This window comes from Geospiza fortis, unplaced genomic scaffold (assembly GCF_000277835.1).
Source record: "Geospiza fortis unplaced genomic scaffold, GeoFor_1.0 scaffold275, whole genome shotgun sequence".
Taxonomy (NCBI): domain Eukaryota; kingdom Metazoa; phylum Chordata; class Aves; order Passeriformes; family Thraupidae; genus Geospiza; species Geospiza fortis.
In genome coordinates this window covers 2,196,506-2,218,808 of record NW_005054341.1, presented here as the reverse complement: position 1 = coordinate 2,218,808, position 22,303 = coordinate 2,196,506, and the positions used below count along the sequence as shown (strand labels likewise).

Below are 22,303 nucleotides of genomic sequence, written 5' to 3'. Positions count from 1 at the left end.
GAAGCCCATAAGTGCTTCCACATAGCCCAGCTCCTGTTTGCCAAAGAAGTCTATTCCAATAGCTCAGGGTACAGATTTTCATTTATTAAACCTGGCAAATCACTTGTACTTCTGTAATGAGAAGTCTTATAAAAAGGTCAGGTATTACTATTAATAAGATTATTTTTTGAGCTTAAATCTTAATAATTTTAAACTTACATTAACAATGTTTTCTTTTTAGGCTGGCTTTTCTCAGGGATACTTTATTCTCAGCAGCACTTCATTTACTGTGGATTTCCCTGGAACACTCTCATTGAGGAATGACACAGAACTGGACAGGGAGACTACATCTGCATTCACTTTACAAGTAAATTTGGGGAGAGACTCTGTAGCTTTGGCTCCTCTCTACTTCATTCCCTTGAATGCCTTTTTATATCTTTATAAGAGGTTAAAAATGATAACACAGCAACTAAAATGACAATTTTTTTCTTACTTTGTCAGATATGGGCAGTCGATAATGTAATAAATGGGCTTAATTCAAGTGCCTTGTTCCACATCACTGTTCTGGATGTCAATGATAACAACCCTGAGTTTCAGAATCTGCCATACAGTTTTGAGGCTCTGGAAGGGGAATACACCTTGAATAATGCCGCTAGAGTTGGACATGTGACTGCTACTGATTTGGATGAGGGAGAGAATGCACGAATTACTTATTACTTGTCAGCTGAGGATGGGGATAATCCATACAGCATCCAGCAGGTAAGGCTTTGGGTATGCTGAAAGCAAGATTTAGATCCTGCTGTTCATGAAGTGACTTGGCATAGTAAGATACATCAGGTAAAAAAGAGCAGGCAGTACCATTCTAGTGCACATCACAACCAGCACGTGCCCTGTAGGTTGCAAATCTACGTTGATATTCCTAAAACAAGACATTCCTGGTCAGGTGCTGCTTGGAATGTGAACTAGCCCAAAGGAGAATAGATTATTTCAATCCCTCATCCCTTCTGAGAATTCAGTGCACAACAGTTCTCCAAATGATCTGTGCATTGAACCCCTGCCTTCTCTAGGATGGAACCATTTTGGTTACTGGCTCTGTCGACCGAGAAAGTAAAGACAAGTATGAGCTGCTCCTGCTGGCATCTGATAACGGAGTGCCCCTGAGGCAGGTAAGGAGTAGCCGGTTATGATTTATCATTGTTGCCTTTTATTTGTACACCTACGTGTCTGTGCACTCTCTGAATCATGGTTATCTCCTGCCACACCCCAGAACTTCACACACGTCAGCATCAGGGTGTTGGATGTGAACGACAACCCCCCTCAGTTCACAAGGGCACAGTACTCAGCCAGCATCCCTGTGGCAGCAGCAAAGGAGGGACAGTCTGTCCTGGCAGTGTCTGCCACTGACCCCGACCTTGGGAACAACGCTGTCATTTCATACAGGTACTCTTCTGTCAGGTTAATAATACACTTCTGTGACAGACACAGAAAGGGACTTTTATTGGCCTTGAGAAGGATAAGATCTCTTCATAAATATTTTACAAGTGCTACAATCGGTTATGGTTTCTATACTTAGGAAGAAGGACAGCCATTACTGGGTGTTTTAGAGCTTATCAAATCATGATTATGTCATAAGAGGGCACAACCAAGTGATAAGCTAGCAATAAAAACCCACAGCCAAGATTTGGTTCAGTCTCTGAAATTCCAATGTTTAGTTCAGTTTCTGAAATTCTGAACAACACATTGGAATGTCTGGGTAGGAAGTAAATGAATCTCTGAATCTTTTTACATATCTTCTGTTTGCTGGGAGGAAGAGATAATAACTTCCTTAATGCACTATGCATAGAAAAATCAGCGGAGAAAGATATTTCTGTGAGCCCTAAATCATGGAAAATACCAGGATACCTTGACATGAAAAGCATAGATTGAGAAGGACAAATGAACAAGCAGTGAACTTGTGGATGTTTAGAACTACTGCCTTGGAAGAGGTTATTTTTAACTATGAGATAGCATTCTACCTAAACCACATCACTTGTGAGCAATCCAGTTATCTGTGAGAGGTCATAGAAGGCCAGGAATTAGCAGGTTTTCAGATGAATGTCACTTGGGCTTCTCCCACTGCTGAACATGCAGCTGAGTGTGCAGGATCTGCCTTCTCCTGGTGGGAGCATCAAAGCCTTGGGGTGTAATGGGAACTGAAGGCATGAATGCTGCACATTTTCATCATGGAAGACTTACTTGGAAATAAAAGACCAATACATTTTAGGCTAAAGACAGCAATTAAAAGCTGTTCTTTATAAATAGGCAAATATTGTCTGTCGAGTGCTCCTTGCAGAGGTAGCACTGAGTAGATGGCACTTCCAAGGTCATTAATATGAATTCTCTCCTGATTGCTCCTTACGCAGCCTCATGAACCATTCTGATGATTTCCATATAAATAATGGCACTGGAGAAATCACCCTCAGCAATAACCTGGAGCACATCACAGCTGACACAGTTGTGACACTGACAGTTGTTGCCACTGACCATGGAGTTCCTCAGCTTACCTCAAGTGGTATACCATCTTTTTTACCATCTTTTTTACCCTTTTGTCTCTTCCCACATCAACCATAACCCTTGCAAACGTTTAAATTTTAAATTAATCCAACTGCCATCAATCAAACTGAATCTAGCAAAAAAAAAAAGTTACATTTGAACAATGATGAATATTTGCTTTTTACCTTTTGATCTCCTCCATGCTGATTGTATTAACAGAAAACTTGGTTTTAGTAACCCTGGCTAGAAATAATTCTTTAAAATTCATTTATTGCAGTTGTACTTATGGTACATAAAGCCATGAGTGCAATTTCTATTGTGACCACTTGTCCTATTTTAAGAAAATCAGTTTTTTCTCCTGTTTGTGATAAATCAAAGTTAACCTCCAAAAAACACATGAAAAACTTACAAAAATTACTACATGATTAAATTTTTTTTGAGGAACAGAAACTCAGTAGAGTGTGATTTGCCAACTTCTGATTGTTTAAATGTTTCTAATTTTAGGAAGATAAAGGAAAACAGAAAAATAAACACGTCAAGAATATTATTTGAATACATCTTTTTAGAGTGACTACAGCTGTGAAGTCTTCACATTTTGTGTTACATATTAATCCTTATTACTATTGGTTTCTTTTTTTCTTATCATTTCCCTTTCCTGTATGATAATTTCTTTCAGTTTCTACTGGTTCCTCAAGAGCTTAAGGAAACAGATCATGATGATCTGAGCAGTGACTCAACTATTTTAATTTGTTTTCTCTCCTCAGCCTCTGTTACTCTCTACTTGCTGGTAGATGACACTAGCTTTGGGCTGACTTTTGAGCGCTCCAGCTACGAGTTCAGCATTGAGGAGGACAAAGCCCCAGGGAGCACAGTGGGCTCTGTGAAGGCTCTGACTGGCAGCATTGCTGTGCAGGTCGGGTACTCCCTGAAATCCCACTGGGACAAGTTCTCCATCAAGGACCAAGGAGACATCGTGGCCCTGGTGAGGCTGGACAGGGAGGAAGGAGACCTGTACAGCATCCTTGTGCAAGCTGTGGATTCCCTGGTGCCACCCAACACAGCTGTTGCTTTGGTATGGAATATGCATTTCAAAATATTTTTTACCAAGGCATATGAAATGTCTTTAAAAAATATTAACAGTCAAGCAAAATCCAGATAAGTGTCTTCTGTCATGCAAATGTGAAGCTTTGAGAGCCTTCTATTTAATTTCCCATTTTTTTTATATCCTGAGGAGATTTTACCATCTGGAGATATTGTCAGCTTCACAGATTGTGTCACTCCCTGAGAGCTCCTTATGAACAACTCATAACCAGAGAAACTGATTAACACCAAAACTGGTTCTGTGCATGGTTCTGTCACATGCAAGAGGCAGATGAGCCAAAGAGCCCCAGGTTATTAGTTCTGTTCATCTCTTCCAGTTAGAGAGTGTTATCTTACATTTATGTTATCTTGCAGCTGAGAATTTAAAAAGATTAAAAATTCAGAGGTTGTGAAAATGCTCAAACGCTGAGAAATGCTGAAGCTGTTTTCTATTCCCTTTGGGCTTTGTTCCTTGGTTGTTTTCTTTTCCTATAGGCTTCCATGGACTAAAATAAATCAAAATTCTCCTTTGGATACAGCTTCTACAGCTCAAATTGGTGTCTTTTTCTCCTTTTGTTTCTTTTTTTTCAATATAGGTAACTGTGAGAGTTGAAGACATCAATGACAACCCTCCAGTTTTCTCAGCATGGATCCAAACTCATTTATCAGCTCCTGAGAATGCAGCTGGTCTAGACTTGGGCACATTTTCTGCTACTGATCTGGATGCAGGAGATAATGCACTTATCAGCTACTCTCTGCAAGATGATTTTGCTGGAACATTCCATATTAACAGTTCTACTGGCAAGCTGATGACCAAAAAACCCTTAGACAGAGAAGTGATGGACAGTTATGAATTGAAAATAATTGTAAGTTGAAAAATTTGATGCAAGTTCACACAAGTTCACAGCATTAAAAAAGAGGGAATACTGAACCATCACAAGAAAACCACTTAATCTTAGAGAATTCCATTTGAATTCATGCATGAGTTTTGACTGTTCCTTATGTTTTGTATGCAGAGCTCTGTTTTCTGCTCTGTAAATTGGTATTAGTGACTAAATGACTTATAAACCCTAAATCTTAAAGGTCACAGTCACACAACAGCTGCAAAGCATTCCTGGGTCCATTTTTGACCATACAACTGCCTTGCCAATCCATGTTATTTGTCCCTTTCCCTTTTTTTTTTTCATTTTCCAAAGTATATGTCCTTAGATCTTTTTAAAAAATACCTGAAATGAGGTTTTTCAAGTTAAAAAGAAAAAGCATAAACTTTCATTCAACATCCATGAGGTTATCTATTTATTTTAGCTGATTCCATGGATTTTTACTGCTGCTAATCAGATCAATTACTGTGCACACAAAGAAATGTCCCAGCACTGACAAAATATATTTGTTTGTTCCATCAAGTACTAATATATTTGAAAGATATTTTTACTGGTCAAAGAGCTTGTGGAAGATACAGAGGAGACATATTAAAAATGGAGCAGTGTCTTCAGAAAAATTTCAAGTTAATAAAAGTGGACACTTCGTAAGACTAATTGAAAACTGTGCAAATGTACCTAGAGATGAGAATTTTCTATGGCAGATGTTGGAGCAGTGTAAAACTGAGTGTGAATTTGCCACATACTGGATGCTCTTCACAACTTGCTTTTTTGGCACTTTAAACTTCAAAATGCAAGGGATTTCCTCATTCTTTCAACTACCACAGCCCACCTATCTGTACATCACAGTCCTGTGTTGATTAGTGTCACATCTGATCACACGGCATGTTTGATCTGCATCCAGGCTGGAGCTTTTGATTAATTGTTAATGAGAGGCAGAGCATGTGATGGAGTGAGGATCCAGCTGCAGGAAGATGTGGCAACTGACCAAGCACAGGGCTAGAGAAGTGTCACTGAGGGATAACTGGCCCAGCAGAAGGACTGCAGAGGCAAAAGCTCACAATTTTTGGAGCAAAATTGAACTGACAGAGTAAATTTGTATCAAAGTAATGCTGTTTTTAATGACAAGTTGTTCCTTCACAGGCCAGTGATTCTGGGAAGCCAGCACAATCTGCAAGCTTAGTTCTGAGCATCACTGTGGAAGATGTGAATGACAACCCACCAGTGCTCCCCCAAAAATCCTACTCTGTGACTGTGAGGGAGAATGAGCCTCCACATGTGGTGAGAGGCACTGAGAACAAACAGTGCACTTGTTTTCTGTCTGGGCACCTGGAAAGGGCAGTAACCTCTCATGGCTGTGCATTGGTGAACATCATTTTTTAATTTGTGGGGCCTGTGGAATCACACAGCGTGCTTGGTTTGTATGACAGAGGAGTACCTGTCCCACTGATTCCTCCCAAAACTCTCCCAAAGAGTGAGAGCTGCTCCCCCTTTCCCTCTTGTCCTCAGCAGTGATTCCACACTGCACAGATTGAGTTTTCACTGGATCTATGGGCAGCATGTTTTAAAGATGTTTGGTGCTGTAAGTGTTGTGCATTTGTCCAGCATCTCTCTGTTCTTAAGCTTTTCTGTCTTAGAATCATGGAATGGTTTGGGTTGGAAGGGACATTAAAGATCATCTTGTTCCAGCCCCTCAGCCATGGGCAGGGACACCTTTCTCTAAGAGCAGGCTGCTCAGAGCTCCATCCAGCCTGGCCTTGAACACTCCCAGGGATGGACCATCCCAACCTCCCTGGGCAGCTCCCAGTGCATCCATTTCTGCCTCCATATCTGCCTTGCCAGATGTGCCCTAGAGGTTTACAGGAGTCAAGGGGACAGGTGGCACCTGACAGTCTGTAACTGCTCTGCCACAAGCTGTGCCACAATTCCAGCAATGCAATTAATCAATTAATGAGGAATTCAGTCAGTAACACTCTGTGGGTCAATACCAGTCTTGTGGGCATGTTTTGCCACTCTTTTTGTTCTGCTCTAAACCTTTTGTTACTGACCTTTTTTTTCCTTTTATTTTAGATTTTGAGTGCAGTAGCCACAGATGCAGATATAGGGTACAATGCCATCATTCATTACACCATAACTGGAGAGACAACTTCATTTCATGTGGGAGAACTTTCTGGAGATATTGCAACCCTGCAGCCTCTGGACTATGAAAGTCAATCCCAGTACAAGTTTATTCTGAAAGCTTTCAATCCTGGAGAGCCACATCTCCAGGACACAGCAAACATTACAGGTAGCTCTGCTTTACCACAGAAAATGAACTTTCATTAACAACCCTAGGAAATATTTCAGCATGTGCAATTCTGAGGTATAAACCAATACTAATGCAGTCTGCTAGAGTAAATGATCAAAAATGATAGTGTGATCTTTTCACTATAGCCAAATGAAATTTTTCTAAAAAAAGCTTGCCATGTCAAAAATGAGGATTTTTCACACAAACTGACATTACTTCCTTCAATATAGTCACAAATTTTTTTTTCTGTTTTCTGAGAACCTATTGGCATTTTGATTGAAAAGGTTTCCAAAAACATAATTCAGGTTTTTTTCTGCTTGTATACAGAAGGGCAGTTTCTAGGGTGATAAACAGCGTTGACAATGGTTTTTAGTCTTGTTAAAATAACAGTGCTTGATTGCTGGCTTTTCTTCCTTAAAAAAAATTAAATAAATTTGTTCTGTTGGAGGAAAAAAGGCATAAAGATTTCTGTGAAGTTGGTATCCTAGCTTTTGATCAGTATGACTGGATATATTCTCATTCAGAGGAACTGTGTTGGTTTATATTAGCTGAAAAAACCAACTTGTAACCATTTGGGTAAAACTCAGCAAATGTGATGATTCTTTCTTAGTTACTGTGGAAGATGTGAATGAAGAAGGACCTGTGTTTGACCAGTCCTCATATCACAAGATCCTCCTAGACAATTCCACAGCTGGCACACTGGTAGTAGACATCAATGCAAGAGATGAAGGCAAGGCTTATGATGAAGGCATTTTCTACAATATCTCAGGTATGCTAGCAAAAAATCTTAGGGCTGTTTATCACTGGGATACTTGACACTGCTAAAGCAAGCTGCATGCCACCAGAATGAGAGAGAAAGGTCATAAACTGAACAGGTGGGTTCTGACTGGATAGAAGGGGTAAAAAATCCTCTGTGGAGATCAGTAATTAATGGAAGAGGTTGCCTAGAGAGGCTGTCCTTGGAGATTCTCACCTGATGGATCAAAGCCTTGAACAGCCTGTGCTGAATTCACTCCTGGCCATGTTTTGAGCCCGGAGGTTTGACTAGAGGGGGTGTCTTGCTCCAAGTGTAGGATTTCAGTGTGCCTCCTCACTCCTGGGCATGCACTTCAATCATTTGTCTCTGCTGGTTCCGGGGAACATTTCCAATACTTTTTCTGTTTTCAGGTGGAAACTCAGAAGGCCTCTTCATTCTTTCCAGTACCACAGGAGAGCTCAGGCTAACACGAGATTTATCCACACAAACTGTTCCCCTGTACTACTCCTTGAACGTCACTGCGACGGATTCGGGTCTGCCGCCTCTTTCAGCCTCTGTAAAGGTACCAACATTTCTGCCTGGCCCTCTCTTTACTGCACAGTTAATTCCCCAGATTGCTTTATTGTAAACTGAGCATAGCCACACCAGGAGAGGGGTATTAGTCAGGCAAAACGATGCAAACCAGGAATCAGAATGTCAGAGATTTATTTCTGACATGAATGACATAAATGTCTGATTTATTTCTGTTTCAGGCTACAAGATAACAGTTACCAAGTTATGCTGCCCCAGCAATTGCTGGCACAGCACCCAAAATGGTTGTGATCATTCCATTTCAGAAAAGACAGACAGAAGCTCCAGGCTGCAAGGGAGGAGAGTTAGAGCAGTAGAGATTTCTGTGCAAGGTCAAAGAGTGGGACAGCCATGAAGGATGTAATGGAAGTATGTGATAAATAAACAGGAGATGGCAAATAATGTTCCTGTTTATCTTCTCATAATGTAAGAAAAAATAATTTCTAGATTGAAAAGTGAGAAATGTAAATGTGATTTAAAAATTATTTTTACACAGTGCTTATAACTTGCTGGTGATCTTTTGCCACTAAATATCACAGCAGAATTTAAAAAAAGAACTAGAAATCTATATGGATAAAGATGTAGAAAATTACCTTCAACAACCTTAAAATGTAGATTTACAAGCCATCATTCTTCAGAGGATTGGACAGCAGCTGTCTGGCAACAGAAATAAACTATTTTTGTGAAGCAGTAGGCATTTTTTATTTACCACCTCTCACCTTTTGTTCTTAATCTGTAAATCAGTCACAATAGTTTTAAAATACTGTGTGTGTGCAAACTCCTGCTCTGGTTACACCCTCTCTAGTGGAAGGCTGGAGATGAGTGCATCTCTCTGAGAGCTGCTTAGTTAGACAAGTCCTTTGAAATGTGCTTTATGTGAGGAACTGGACATTTGAAATGTGCTGTATGTGAGGAACTGGAGCTCTGCATTTAGCAAAGCACCCAGGTGAACCTAAACTGAGGAGGTTTTTGGTGTTTCTCACCAGTATTTGCTGCCTTCAGGGCAGTGTCAAACACAGCAGGCAGCAATCCCAGGCTTCTCCTCACTGACCAAAGCCTGGACTTGTGCTGTCCCACACCTCAGTAGGAAAGTTTTTGATAAATCTGCAAACACCACCCCCGTGGCCTCATCCTTTTCTCTGCAGGTGTCAGTCGTGGTTGCTCCCATGGATGTGTCCTTCCCAGTGTTCCTGGAAGAAGCCTATCACCCTGCCCCTCTGGCAGATCAGAGCCCCCCAGACACGTTTGTTGTGGAGGTCAGAGCCTTGTACAAGCTCCCTGTGGACTACAGCATCACCTCTGGAGATGAGAAGGGTGAGCCCTGGATGTGGAGAACAGAAAGAGCACTGAGTGTTGGGATGGTTTCTTTCCTGGTTTTTGCTCTTCCCTCAGTTCCACAGCCATGAACCCTGGGTGGGAATGAAGCCAGAGCACCAGTTTGAGGTGGATCAGGTGTGGGCATAGCATTGAATTTCTGTCAGAGCAGCACAAGGCACGTGGTGCAGGGCTGGCTTCACCAGCTGGGTGCTGTGTCTGCTGCAGGAAGATCAGGCTGTACCTGGCCAGGAATAAAGTTACTCTGGCTGGACAAAAAATAACTAATAACACAAAAACTTCTAGGAGAAAAACTAACTCAGCAACATTTTCCTAACAAATGGGAATGCCTAGAGTGAGTTTGCATGTGGTAAAGTGCATCAGTGCTTTGTCCCACGTGGTTTTTTGCTGATTTTCAAACAATTTGTACTTCAGTTTTGTAAAGTGCTTTGTATGAAGTTGTGATCTTGAAGGTGGTTGTAAAACTCCTCATCTTCATTAAGAACAGGACTTGTTAGGAAATATAAAAAATTTCTGACTGAAAGAGGGACAAATAATCTCTGACTGTTTCAGAGGAATGTGAATACTGGACTGGAGAGTGGTGGATTGTATTTTCTCCCTTTTGGTTCCCATCTGACCTTCTGAATTATTTCTTTTTATTAATTACAGCCCTGGATATATCTGACATTCTTGTCAACCTTGTAAAAACATTGAATTTCATTTTGTTCTTTGAAGAATACTGTAACATACATATATATATGTTACAGTATTCTTCATATAAATAATGTGTAATTTTCACTGGGAGATTCATATCTTCAGTTTCAACTAATGAAATCATACCAGAATAATTTCTGGTTGTTTTTTCTTTAACAGGATATTTCATTATCCATCCATCCAATGGTATTGTAAGAACAAGTAAGAATCTAAAACTGGAAGATTTTCCAGTAAATTTCAAGGTACGAGCATCAGACTCATCTAATGCTGCCATATTTAATGAAGTGGAAGTGAAGGTGGAAGTCATTGATGAAAACGATTTCCCCCCAGTTTTCCCATCTTCTCTACTGGAAGAGAGATTGCCAGAGGTAAGAAAATGTCATCCAAACTGAATCACAAAAATAAGTCTTCAAAATAATATTAATAAAAAGAATATTTTGTTGAGTATACAAGTAAACCTTCAGGAGCTGGGCAGAGTTGCTGTTCTGTCCTACCACATGGTGTTGTGAGGTTTATTTCCATCCCAATGCACACCAAGAATGATCTAGAAGTGTGGATTTATTGAAGGAAAAGTGAATCTTTTCTAATAGGGGGCTCCATGAAGGAAGAACTACCACTGCATTTTGAATGTTTTACATAGAGAATATTCAGGTGCATTTGAAATCTACTGGATGTGCTGGGCACCCCATAGGATCTCACTCAGCCTTTTGTGAGACAGCTTCATACAGGGCAGTACCAGGGCACAGTCTCTAATTTAACAATATTTCTGCTCTTGCTCACATACAATCTGTTGTGATTTTGCTGGCACAAGTGATCAGCAGCAGAGAACAAGCCAGATTTCAGGCAGATTTTCAGACATTGTGGTTCTCTACAGAAGAAGCCACAGCATTTAAAAATGTAAAAGCATCTTGCTCAACATTTCACTCTTCAATTTTTAAGCAACACTTTTCACACTTTAATCTGCTGGTTGCTTTTTTTTAAAAAAAAAAGCAGCACACTGATCATGTTGATATTTTATGGAGCACATACCTTGCCTTTGGGATCCCCAGCTGATGCACACATATTGTCTTTAGCAGCCACAACTGATTTAAAGTCTGGTCCATCTCTACCACTGAATTAAATAGAGGTTCAACTTATTACACATAATTTTATGTTCCCAGTGAGTTTAATGGAGAAGAACTTGAATCACACTTCCCAACCTTAAAAAATTGATTTCCATGTGAAATATTTACACAGTGGGAATTGTTGGATCAAATAACTTCAGGTCTCAAATGGCCCTGCAAGTGTGAAACACTGATACCTTCTGTCGATCTTGGTGCAAATAACATTGTTAAAAAAGGAAGAATTAGATTATTTATTTCGATAATTATTAGCCAAATAGTGTTCAGAAAGAAATATGATTTTGGAGTTGAGAACACCCATTGAGTTTCATAGGAGAAGAGGCTGTTACACAGAAATAACAGCAAGTCAGATGTTGAGGTTAACATTTGGGCTGTTTGAAATAATATTTCTTCCTGAAAATTGCAGCTATAGGTAGAGACATGGGGGGAGGAAAACAGTTATTTTCTGTAAATTAGAGAAAGCAAGAGACTCTCTAGCTGTACTGATCAAGTTGTATAATTTTGATTTTATAATGCCTATACTACTGTAAGTGGATGCAATACCTGTTACTTTCACATAAGTCAAGCAATTCCAGCAAAGCAGTCTCTGAGAACCTCAATCTCTCTTCCTCCAGCATTCCCCTGCTACTCAGATTGTGCAGCTGAAAGCTCAGGACAATGACACAGGCAGGAATGGTTTCCTGACATATGGCATTCTCAATGGACAAGGACTGAAATTCAGGATAAATGAAACCACTGGAATCCTTTATTCCACTGCCCCCTTTGATTATGAAGAGGAACCCACAGAGTATCAGGTTTGCTTTAGATATTTTAAATCTTCTTTATTTTTCTCTTGGAAAACAGGTGGCACTTGTGCTTTTGTTTAGCTTGATAATGCTTGAACATTTTCTGCACTGGTTTGGAACAGGAGCATCTCAAGGCATGAGGCATTATTAAAACAAGCCACTGCCTTTTGACTGGAATGAAATTCAAGCACAGCTCATTGTTCACCTGCCCTGGAAACACTTCAGCACATGAATAACTAATTTCACAATGACAGCTCCTGTATTCAGCCCTGTCTGTTGCCTGAACCTGTGCTGAGATCTTGCAGATATGATTCTCAGTTGAATCTTCTTTTTCTTGTTGCCACTGCTGGGTATTTTTTATAGTCTTATTTTGCTTCAAGCAAAAATACTGGTGAATTTGCTGGTTCTACACAGAAAGACTTTTTTATTCACCCAAATACTCCTTAAGTTTTCAATAATCATTTTGAGGAGAATTCAGAATGGGGCTTTATGTAAGAATATTTCAAAATTTAAAATTCACCAAGGTTTTTTTAATCCTTATGCAAGAACGTCTTTGTATGACTTCTGACTTCCAATAACTGTGCAACTTACAGGTTGTGGTGTATGCTGAAGATGATGGGATCCCTGAGAAGAAGAGGGGTTACTGCACAGTTGTGATAAAGATCACTGACATTAATGACTGGCCACCTGTGTTTGATCCAGTGCCTGACTTCAGTGTCCAGGAAAACGTGCCTGTGGGATTCATAGTTGGAAAAATCACAGCATCAGACAGAGACACAGGAGACAATGCCTTCATTCTGTATAACCTCACAGGTAACAAGCAATTCTGCCACTGCACTGGCACTTTGTCTATTCAGTTATGAACATAATTAGTATTATCCATGTTATTTCCTAACCTCTTTCCACCAAAGCCAAGAACATTCACTTTCTCCTGGTTTGGAATGTTACTAATTCATGCTCATACAATTTTCAAACCTTGGCTCATGTTTCAAATGCCCATCCACTCAAAATATTTCTGCTTTTCTACATTATCCATACACTACTTAAAAATAGTTTTGATGAGTTCAGGGCACATATAAACATATAATTTAAGAGTGTAGTTAATTATGTGCTGCTAAGATGTATTAATTGATGATGCTTGTTTAAATCTGTCTCAGGTGAGGGAGAAAATATATTTGAAATAGATGCAATACAGGGTATCATTAAGATAAGGAACTCTCCAGACTATGAAGCCATGAATAAATACAACCTCACAGTGACTGCAGTCAACAATAAATCTGCCCCTTTCTATCAGGTAAGAGACCATTACTGTAATGAACAGCAACACTTCAGAGTGGATTTTGAACTGCTGGGAGGGAGATCTATCCCAGCCATTTATTGTGTAGAAATAAATGAGTCACCTCATCATGTTTAGAGTCAGACTTCTACAGCCTTTAACCATATTGAGTAATAGTATACTTTAATTATGTGAAATATTCAAAATTATGCATGGTAGGCTTTGATCCTGAATTGTTTGCTGACTGACCTTTGCTGGGGAACTGGAGTTGTCTCCTGCTGTTAGAACTGTAAGGGATGTGATAATTTGTTGTGGGAGAAGAAGTATTTTCAGCAGATTGTTCTAGTTCTGTTGTATTTCTTTTATTTGAGAAGTTATTAGACACTTCTTTAACAGAATCAGAATGTGTGTGGTTTCCTTAACTGCATGGAGGACAGGTTGGTCTCCTAAACATGTCCTGTTCTAACTCATTCAGACACCTTTCAAGGAGAATCCTACTGCAACATTGAATTCCTGCCTCTCCTACTAAAATCCTGCAGTGATCTCTGATGCTGAGTTCACACAATTAAACCCAGACAATATTTTACTGCAGCCTTTTCCAAGCCTGATTTATCATTTCTGTTGCATGTGCACATAAAGAAAAAACAATGCTAAACAAGAGTTTCTAAATACCCTGAGATGCATGGCACCACTTTGTTTCCTAGGCAGCCAGCCACGTCAGAGTTGCAGTGATGGATGTGAATGACAACGCCCCAGTGTTTGCCCAGAGCTCCTATTCTGCTGCCATGAACATGGTGAATCCCGTGGGGGCTCCTGTCCTCACCGTGAGCGCCACCGACCGTGACCAGGTGAGAGATTCCTCTGTGGCCCTGAGCCTCAGCACAGCCCATCCTGCTCCTTCTCCAGGCAGGCAGCACCAAACCTAACTGGACATTAGGAGTTCAGCTGGCTCTGCCTTGACACTGATGTACTCCCTGGCTCTGGGCATGTTTCCTCAGCTGTATTCCCTTTAATTTTACCCTTTCCTACACACAGCTGCATGCACCAGTGCTTCAGAAGTATACAAGGACTGAAGCAATTTAGTGTCTCTGAAGTTATTTGAGCTTTTGAGGTAGAAGAATCTGTAAAAACTAAACATCATAGAGCTGCTTTAAGCAAGGAAATGTCTGTTCACCAAACTCCTCTGAAGTGTGGCACCCCAGCTGATTCTCTCTGTCCCCATTGTTAAATGTAATTTTGTTTGATATATCTGTACTACACCCATCAAATAGGATCCAGGCACTGGCAGGGATATCCAGTAGTCAACCACATCACCATGACAACATCACGAGTAATTATATCATTTACAAGATGAAACATCTCCAAGTGACAACAAAATAGGTGTAGCAGGTGCCTTCCTATTTCTTCATGCATAATTTTGGTTGGAATAGCTGCAGCTGTGGTACATTGCTGCAAATCATCTAACAGCCCTTTTTAAATCAGCCTCTTCAATGATTCTGTATGAAAAATGCAATTGCCTTTGAAAATTGCTGAACTGTGGGAGATCTGCATTGAGACCCCAGTGAAACTCCTCCTTCAGCTGTGCAGAGTGGCACTTGTCCTCCCTGTGCCACCCTCATGACTCTGACTGTCCCCCTCTACACATCTGACTTATTTTCATTAGAGACTTTTTGCCATGTTTTCACTGTGTAAATGACCAATGTATTGTGTATTTTCTTCTTTGTGTTTTTTATAAATTTTTACACATCCTCCCATAGCTTTCATTCTTAAAAAAAAAACCCACTGTTTTCAAAATAATTTCACTAGAGACATTTAGATGTTTTTTGGATCTCTTGTTTCAGTGTTTCTCCTACCCTTCCAAACACACTCCCAGTTCCATGAAATTGTGTTCCTTTCCTGGCAGGGGCACAATGGCCTCATTGAGTATTACATCCTCCCGGATGCCACCGTGAGCCCCTTCTTCCTGATAGAGGACTTGAGTGAGGGGAAGATAATTACAACTGGAAACCTGTCTAGGTCTGGAGAGATGCACTTAACAGTGATGGCAAAGGACAAAGGCTCTCCCCCTTTAAATGGCACTGCTGTGGTTACTCTGAGTGTGTTTGACAACCGCCCGTTCGTGCCTCGCTTCAACAAAAGCGACATCAGGTGAGGCTTTCACATTCACTTAAATAACTGGGATGTCTTCACCAGGTGGTGCATAACAGAGCAAAGTTGAAGGTCACTGTCATATTTTTCCATGCAGAAGAAAGGAGATCAGTTTTGGGGGTTTTTAAAGCAAAACATTGGAAATTCTGCTACACTTGGGGTTCTGTGAATGTGAGCTGAGGCACTGCCTTTTATTTCTCTACTTTGCAGCTTTATAAGCCAGACTCTTTGTCCCTTTGCTCTTGAACACTATAAGACATTTTTCCTTAGGTTTTACTCAAGGATGACCCAAAATCTGGCTGGAAAACCAGGGTTTTGCACTGTATTCTGAAAGTTGAGCAGATCTGGCAAACAACTAGGGGGAGGGGGCAAGATTTACCACAGACAACTCTCTTTTAAAAACTTACATTTCAAAGCCTGCCTGGGCAACCACTGTTGGCAAAATTAACATTATGGTTCATCATTTATTTCCTGCATCAGCATTTCTGTTTCGGAAAACACTGGAGTGGATTATTTAATTTATGATTTTGCTGTGGTTGAAACTTCAGGAAAACCAATTGATTACACTGTTGTATCTGGCAATGAAAGAGGTGAGTACCAGCCCCATTTTAAGTTAAAATAGCCAGGAGAACATCATAACCTGTCTTTTGCATGGCAGGTGCTGCTGTGCATAAATGAGGGGATGGAGAGCATGGATAAAACTTTTTTTAAAAACAGGAGTATACACAGAGAATTGTTTTCAGGGCTTTTCAGCACTGACTTTGCTGATCTTTGGCTTTAGGAAGGGTGGTGACTTGCTAAGAAATAGCTTCTTTTAATCTTAAACTATAAGATATGAGTAATTTAGAGACTGGGGGAGCCAAAATAGAAAGTGTTGTTAACAAGCAGCTTCCTCCCTGCCAATCACTTTCAGTCCATCATTTCCTTGCATTTATATTAGGGCATCTGCCCTCTTGCAGCTGTGCCCAGCTTCCATTTGGCCCACAACAAAGGAAGTACATAGAACCTGAAAGAAAACTTGGAAATGCATAAAAAATGGAGCTGTGCAAGAAGGAGCTGCAGCTCTCCTTATTTGTGAAATCATGTGAAATCCTTTTTCACATGTACTGCTCCTTTGCACGTTTAAGAGCTGTTTGGTGTGGGGTAGGAGCCCAGCTGTGGCGATGCCTTTGCTGCCTGGCCAGTGGAAGTGTTGGATTTCACATTGCTCAGAGCAGAGCAGCCATGGAAACATCCCAAGGGCAGCTAATGGCAGCTGGCACAGCAGAAGTGTGTTTGTCCTTTCAGGTCACTTCAGACTGGATCCTGAAAGTGGTGAGCTGAGAACAGCAGTTAATTTGGACTATGAGGAAGTTTCTCAGTATGTGATTTTAATTCAAGCAAACGCAAGAGTCTCCTCTGCTGCAGAGGCCCAGCGTTCAGGTAACTTCTCGCTTTGAACAACATTCCAGGGGAGCAGTGGACACATGTTTTGTGTTTGCAATCCATGCAGGAGCTGTGATTCTCTTTAAGCTGTGAAGTTTGATGTGACAGGTGAGGAGCTGCAGGCTGCTCACTGGTGTTTCCCCAGGGCTGTTTGCTGAGAACGCGGCCATGCTGACGATCTCCGTGCAGGACGTGAACGAGCAGCCCGTGTTCTCCAGCCCCTCCTACTCTGCCCGCATTCCCAGCTCTGTGCCCTACAAATACCCTGTCACCACAGTCCAGGTAGAGTATTCCTGTGCTCTCCACAAGGACAAACCCTGGCACAGAGCTGGGTTTCTCCCACTGCACTGGAGGAGCCTTCAATCTGCTCCTGAGAGCTGAGTTTATTGAAGAACAAGGTGCAGCCCAAAAGCCACAGGCTGAGTGTCACAAATCCCCTTTTCTAAACCCAGGCCACAGATCCAGACTCAGGAGACAATGGACGTCTGCTGTACAGCTTAGTGGGAGGCCAAACCAATGAATTTGACATCAATGAAAACACAGGGCAGATTTTTACAGTTTCTGTAGCAGGAAAAGCTGGAACGTTTTATCTGCAAGTCCAAGCTGCAGACCAAGGCACAAGAAGACTCACAGCCCAGACAACAGTGAATGTAAGGAAGATTTTTGTGTATAATCCTGATTTACTTCCATGTCAAAATTGTAAACAAGAAGGGCTAATTTTGGTAATGGCAAAAGTACAAAATTACTTAACTCTGTCAATATAGGGCTGTCAGATACATGAATATTTACATACTAGAATTAAGAGGTTGCCATTTTCATTGACATATAAAAATATGTTGGCACAAAAACTGCTTTTTGGAGGACAATTATTTTGGGTTTTTTTGTGGGTTTTTTTGATCAATCTACAAGAGGTACAAATGCTCTAGAAAATTTTATCTGTAATTCTTTATTAGGTAACTGTTGATTCCAGTTCCAGTAGCAACGTTGTGATGCTGGTGCTTAATCAGAAGATCAGTGTTGTGGAAAGAAAAAGTGTTGAAGTACAAAGGTATTTTTGAAATTGTGAAGCTTATTCTGGTATAATATCTAATAATAAATTCAGAGTCCCTTTGGGATAGGGGTCTGACAGCCTGCAGCCAGTGCTCAGCAAAAGCCAGGCCTTCAATCTGACAGAGCTCAGAATAATTTGAGCAAATTCACAGGAATCCACCAAATTTTGCTTTGTAAGTTTTTACCCTGAAGCTGACACATCTCAAAGAGGTCACTGGACTAGAGAATTTCATGTGGTCTCTTCTCACCTCAAGGTTTGTGTCATTTTTAACAGCCTGGGATAAAGGTTTTCATGGATAGCAGGATAAAAATGTGGAGACATAGGGCAGACACCACAAACCAAACCCACCATTAAATTAAAACTACAATTGGGACTTTTGGGCATGTTAACAAAGATGGAAGATCTTTTGTTTGGCTACACATAAACATGTATTTACATTGGAAATGTTGAGTCCTGTGCTTATGAAGGGAAATCACTCTGAAGGTGGGAAAAATGAGTTTGTGATGTTGGTGCTATTATGGACCAGTTCTTGTTGGTAAAAATGAAATGGAAAACTTTCCTGGAAGCAGCTGGTGCTGACTGCTGCCAGAATGATGGATTTACTGGGCCACTGGTCCCATCCAGCAGGAAATCTCTGGAAGAAGAGGAGAAAACCATGAGGATTATGAGACTGAATTTCCCTCCTCCCCACCTTTACTGTTTATAGTAATCTATAGATATTTTTTTTCCTCTGCTACTCAATCACTCAACAATTTTGGACAAATAGCTTTATTCCTTGGCTGATGATAATCCTGCCATTTTACAGGCTTTGATCAAAACACCTGCCAAGGTACTTTTATTAGCATCAATTAATATCTACCAAATGTTGTACTAAATAATACTTCATTTAATTTCCAGAGTAAAAGAATCTGTCATTGCCCAGCTAATAAAAAATGTTTTCTTCATATGATGTCAGGGTCCTGGAAGAGAAACTTGGATGGAATGTATACGTGCTTAATATCTATTCCAAGGAGTCTGACAGAAATTCAAGGAGCAGCACTGATGAAACCCAAGTAGACATCATTGCTTTTGATGAGGCCCACCAGGAAGTACCTGCAGAAGATGTGAAAAGGTCTGTGTGGCACAGTCTGGCTTGTGGGGCTCTGAGCTCGTGCAGATAGGGCTTTTTAGAATTCAGAAAGCTGATTCACTATTTACTGAAATCTAATTTTCAGTTTGCCAAAAACATGAGTAAGGCTGTTTCATTGTGCAAAATAGATTTAAAAGTCAGAGAAAATTTAAGAGAAAAAAGCTGACGGAGGAAGAATATAATTAAAATACATATTGACCTGATATATACATCTGAAATATATATATATATATATTGGATAGATGGATAGATAGATTATATATATATATCGGAGTGGTAGAATGTTGATTAAAACCCCATACTTCAGGTATATTTTACATTTCTTTGGTAACCTGTCAGTGATGTGGCTCTAGTTCAAGTGTCCAAGCTCTGCAGCATTTTAGGTCACAAGCACCAGGGCTGCTTGCTGGAAAACAGAGCTTTTCCTGAAGGGAAGACACGACAAGCCCGAATGCTCGGAAAAGGTCTTGGCAGACCTGGGAGGGATATTCTGCAGCCAGAACACAGGTGAGGTGCAGATGCCCGTTTTCCATGTCTCCCCAGGAAGCTGAGGGAGCAGAGGGCTGCCATTGAGCAGGGGCTGCAGGAGGTGTTCTCAGCATCCGTCAGCGCTGCCGTGCCCGAGGCTCCGGCGGCCCCGGCGGCCCCGGAGCGCACGGCTGCCATCGTGCTGGGGGTGCTGCTGGCCACCACCTTCATCGCCTTCCTGGCCTATGTCCTGCTGGACCTGAAAAGGAAAAGGTACCCACGGTTTGCCTTTACAATGTCATCCACCTTTACTGACGGGTTTAATGAAGTGTCAACTCAAAAGGCGTTTGATAAATTACCAGATTTTGTGGGGAGCACTGCCCGAGATTTGTTATGTTGGATGCACCACACACAACTGGAGGTTGTTTCTTCTTGTGTTTGTCACACAGCAAAAGCAGAAACAAATAGTTCTGAACCAGAGAAATGTGGGCAGCAGAAATTTTCACTGTGAAGGGGGGCACATGGGTCTTTTCCAACCCCATAAATGATGAAATCAAGGGAGGTTTTGCTGCTTAAATCAAGGGAGGTTTTGCTGCTTAACTTCAGTGGCAGCATGGCCACATGGTAGAGGAAAACAATTTCCAGAAGGGAAGCAAACATTTACCCTGCTACCATTATGGAAAAATAGGAAACACTCCAAACTAATCCCCAGAACAACACTGAAAATAAATGTTCTGTATTAAATTTATAACACAAGTAACTCATCTTCTGTTTCTAAAACAACTGTAAAGCCAATCTTCAAAAGGAATTTTTTATTGTTATTATTTTAATGTATTATTTTCAGAAAGTATGGGAAACAGGATTTGGTTAAGAAAGTTGATGTTATGGAGGGCATTGATAACCCGTGGGCAGATGACAAAAATGGAAGTCTGAAAAGCTTAGAGAAACCAGAGCACATGAATAATAGGTAAGTAGACTGCTGCAATCACAAATTTATAAAAAACTGCATACAAAACCCATGGTTCTAGTTTATTTTGGTACCACAGGATTTTCCTTGGATTTCCCACTAGGCTATAGGTCCATTTTTAAGGACCCTTACAATGACAAATTCAAAATCTCTACACTTGAAGTAAGTTAATACCTTTTAATCTTGTATCAAAGGCAAATTCCTACTTACTCTTTAGCAAATTGTTAATCTTGATGCAGAAAAAACCCTTCAGGATACAAGAAGCTACTTCATTCCCCTGAGTACAATCCCACTAATTTTGAGATCAGTGTAATTTTGAGACGCTGCTCTTGGTTGTAGAGAGGCTGAGATTTTTGTCTGTGGCGCTGTGAATTCTCTGACCTCTCTCAGGAGAACGGAGGTGATGTCATTTGACAACCTGGAAGTCACCAGAGGAGATGATTCTGACAAAGATGAAATGCAGGCCCCCAGAAAAGACAACTACCTGGAGACAGTGCTGCTGGACTACAAGGGTGAAAGTGAGGAACATGGAGCACCTGAAAAAGCTCCTGAAAGTAGAAATGTGGAGGTCCAGCCCACAGCGAGATTCACAACAGAACAGGTAATGAGATTTATGATTGCAAAGCATGGAGCGAAGGGTATTTTATTGTTATTTACCCAGTAACTGAAGGAATGACCAAAAAAAGCTAATCCAATAGAACTAACAACAAAAAAATGTTGTGAAGTAATCCCTGGGAGTGTCCAAGGCCAGGCTGGACAGGGCTTGGAGCAACCTGGTCTAGTGCAAGGTGTCCCTGCCCATGGCAGGGGGTTGGGGCTGGACAATGTCTTAAGGTCCCTTCCAGCCCAAACCATTCTGTGATTCTATAAAAAAATCTCAGGAGGAGGGGCTGTTTGTCCATGCCTAGAAGGAGCAGGATTTTAATCCAAAAGTGATGCCTCTCTTCTGTCTCTATGGAATTGTGAACAGTAAAGGGCTCAAAATTTTATGATTTCCATCGTTAATAATTTCTCCACACTCAACCATTTGTAGTTTTCTGCCTCACCTGCACTACACTTTTTTGCAGGACTCCTTTCCAACAGACACAAACCAGAAGCCAGCTCTTTCCTTAACACCTGAGCCCACACTGCCTGCCCCTGAGAAAGAACTGAAAGGAGTAAAATTTTCAGAGGTGGCAGTGATTTTGGCTTCCAGCCCAAAAGACGATGAGCCTGAAGACGATGAGCCTGGAGATGATGAGTCTGAAAACGATGAGTTTGGGGATGATGTATCTCTCTGATAAGAACACTCCATGGAGAACATTTATAGAAAAACCACAATGAGACTCATTGGAACAGCTCAGAATTAAATGAGCAATAAGAATATGGGAACGTTATCCAGATTTTAATTTTGTTGCTGTTTTAAGGATGGATGAGGAAGAGACCAAGCAATATGCGGGAAGGGCTGCAGTGCTGTGCTGCAGGGCTGCTTCCCCAGCAGCAGCGCTGTCTCACTGTGTATTTAATTTCTTCTGGCACGTGTCAAATGGGCAAGACAATAAAGCCGATTCCAGAGGCGCTGCCTTGTCATTGCTTCAGATCGAGTAATTTTGGGACAGCAATTCCGTTCTTTTGCGCAGAATCGTCCGCCGTAGCGTCTGAAAACGAGAGTCTGTTTTCTAGTTTTCCTGTTCTCCTCCGTTTTTTTTTTATCTCTCCTCTTTTCCAGCGAGGCGGTGCCTTTCCCCGGAGCAGCCCCGAAGGAGCGGCTTTTCCCGGGACACAGGAGCGGCTTTTCCCGGGACACAGGCGCGGCTTTTCCCGGGACACGGGAGCGGCCGCC

General features: G+C 41.1%; 1 protein-coding gene across 1 annotated transcript; it reads left to right on the top strand.

Moving 5' to 3' along the window:
- Positions 1 to 6,672: 6,672 nt before the first annotated feature.
- LOC102038626 (cadherin EGF LAG seven-pass G-type receptor 3-like) lies at positions 6,673 to 22,036 on the top strand. The gene is made up of 20 exons (XM_014307672.2): positions 6,673 to 6,688; positions 7,367 to 7,525; positions 7,924 to 8,075; positions 9,229 to 9,397; positions 10,271 to 10,479; positions 11,847 to 12,026; positions 12,611 to 12,830; positions 13,175 to 13,311; positions 13,998 to 14,141; positions 15,197 to 15,441; positions 15,922 to 16,031; positions 16,729 to 16,863; positions 17,012 to 17,148; positions 17,319 to 17,516; positions 17,820 to 17,914; positions 18,873 to 19,028; positions 19,590 to 19,787; positions 20,359 to 20,481; positions 20,872 to 21,082; positions 21,549 to 22,036. Exons 1-20 carry the CDS (start codon positions 6,673 to 6,675, stop codon positions 21,759 to 21,761), a joined length of 3,207 nt encoding a protein of 1,068 aa, XP_014163147.2. The 3' UTR covers positions 21,762 to 22,036.
- Positions 22,037 to 22,303: the final 267 nt, after the last annotated feature.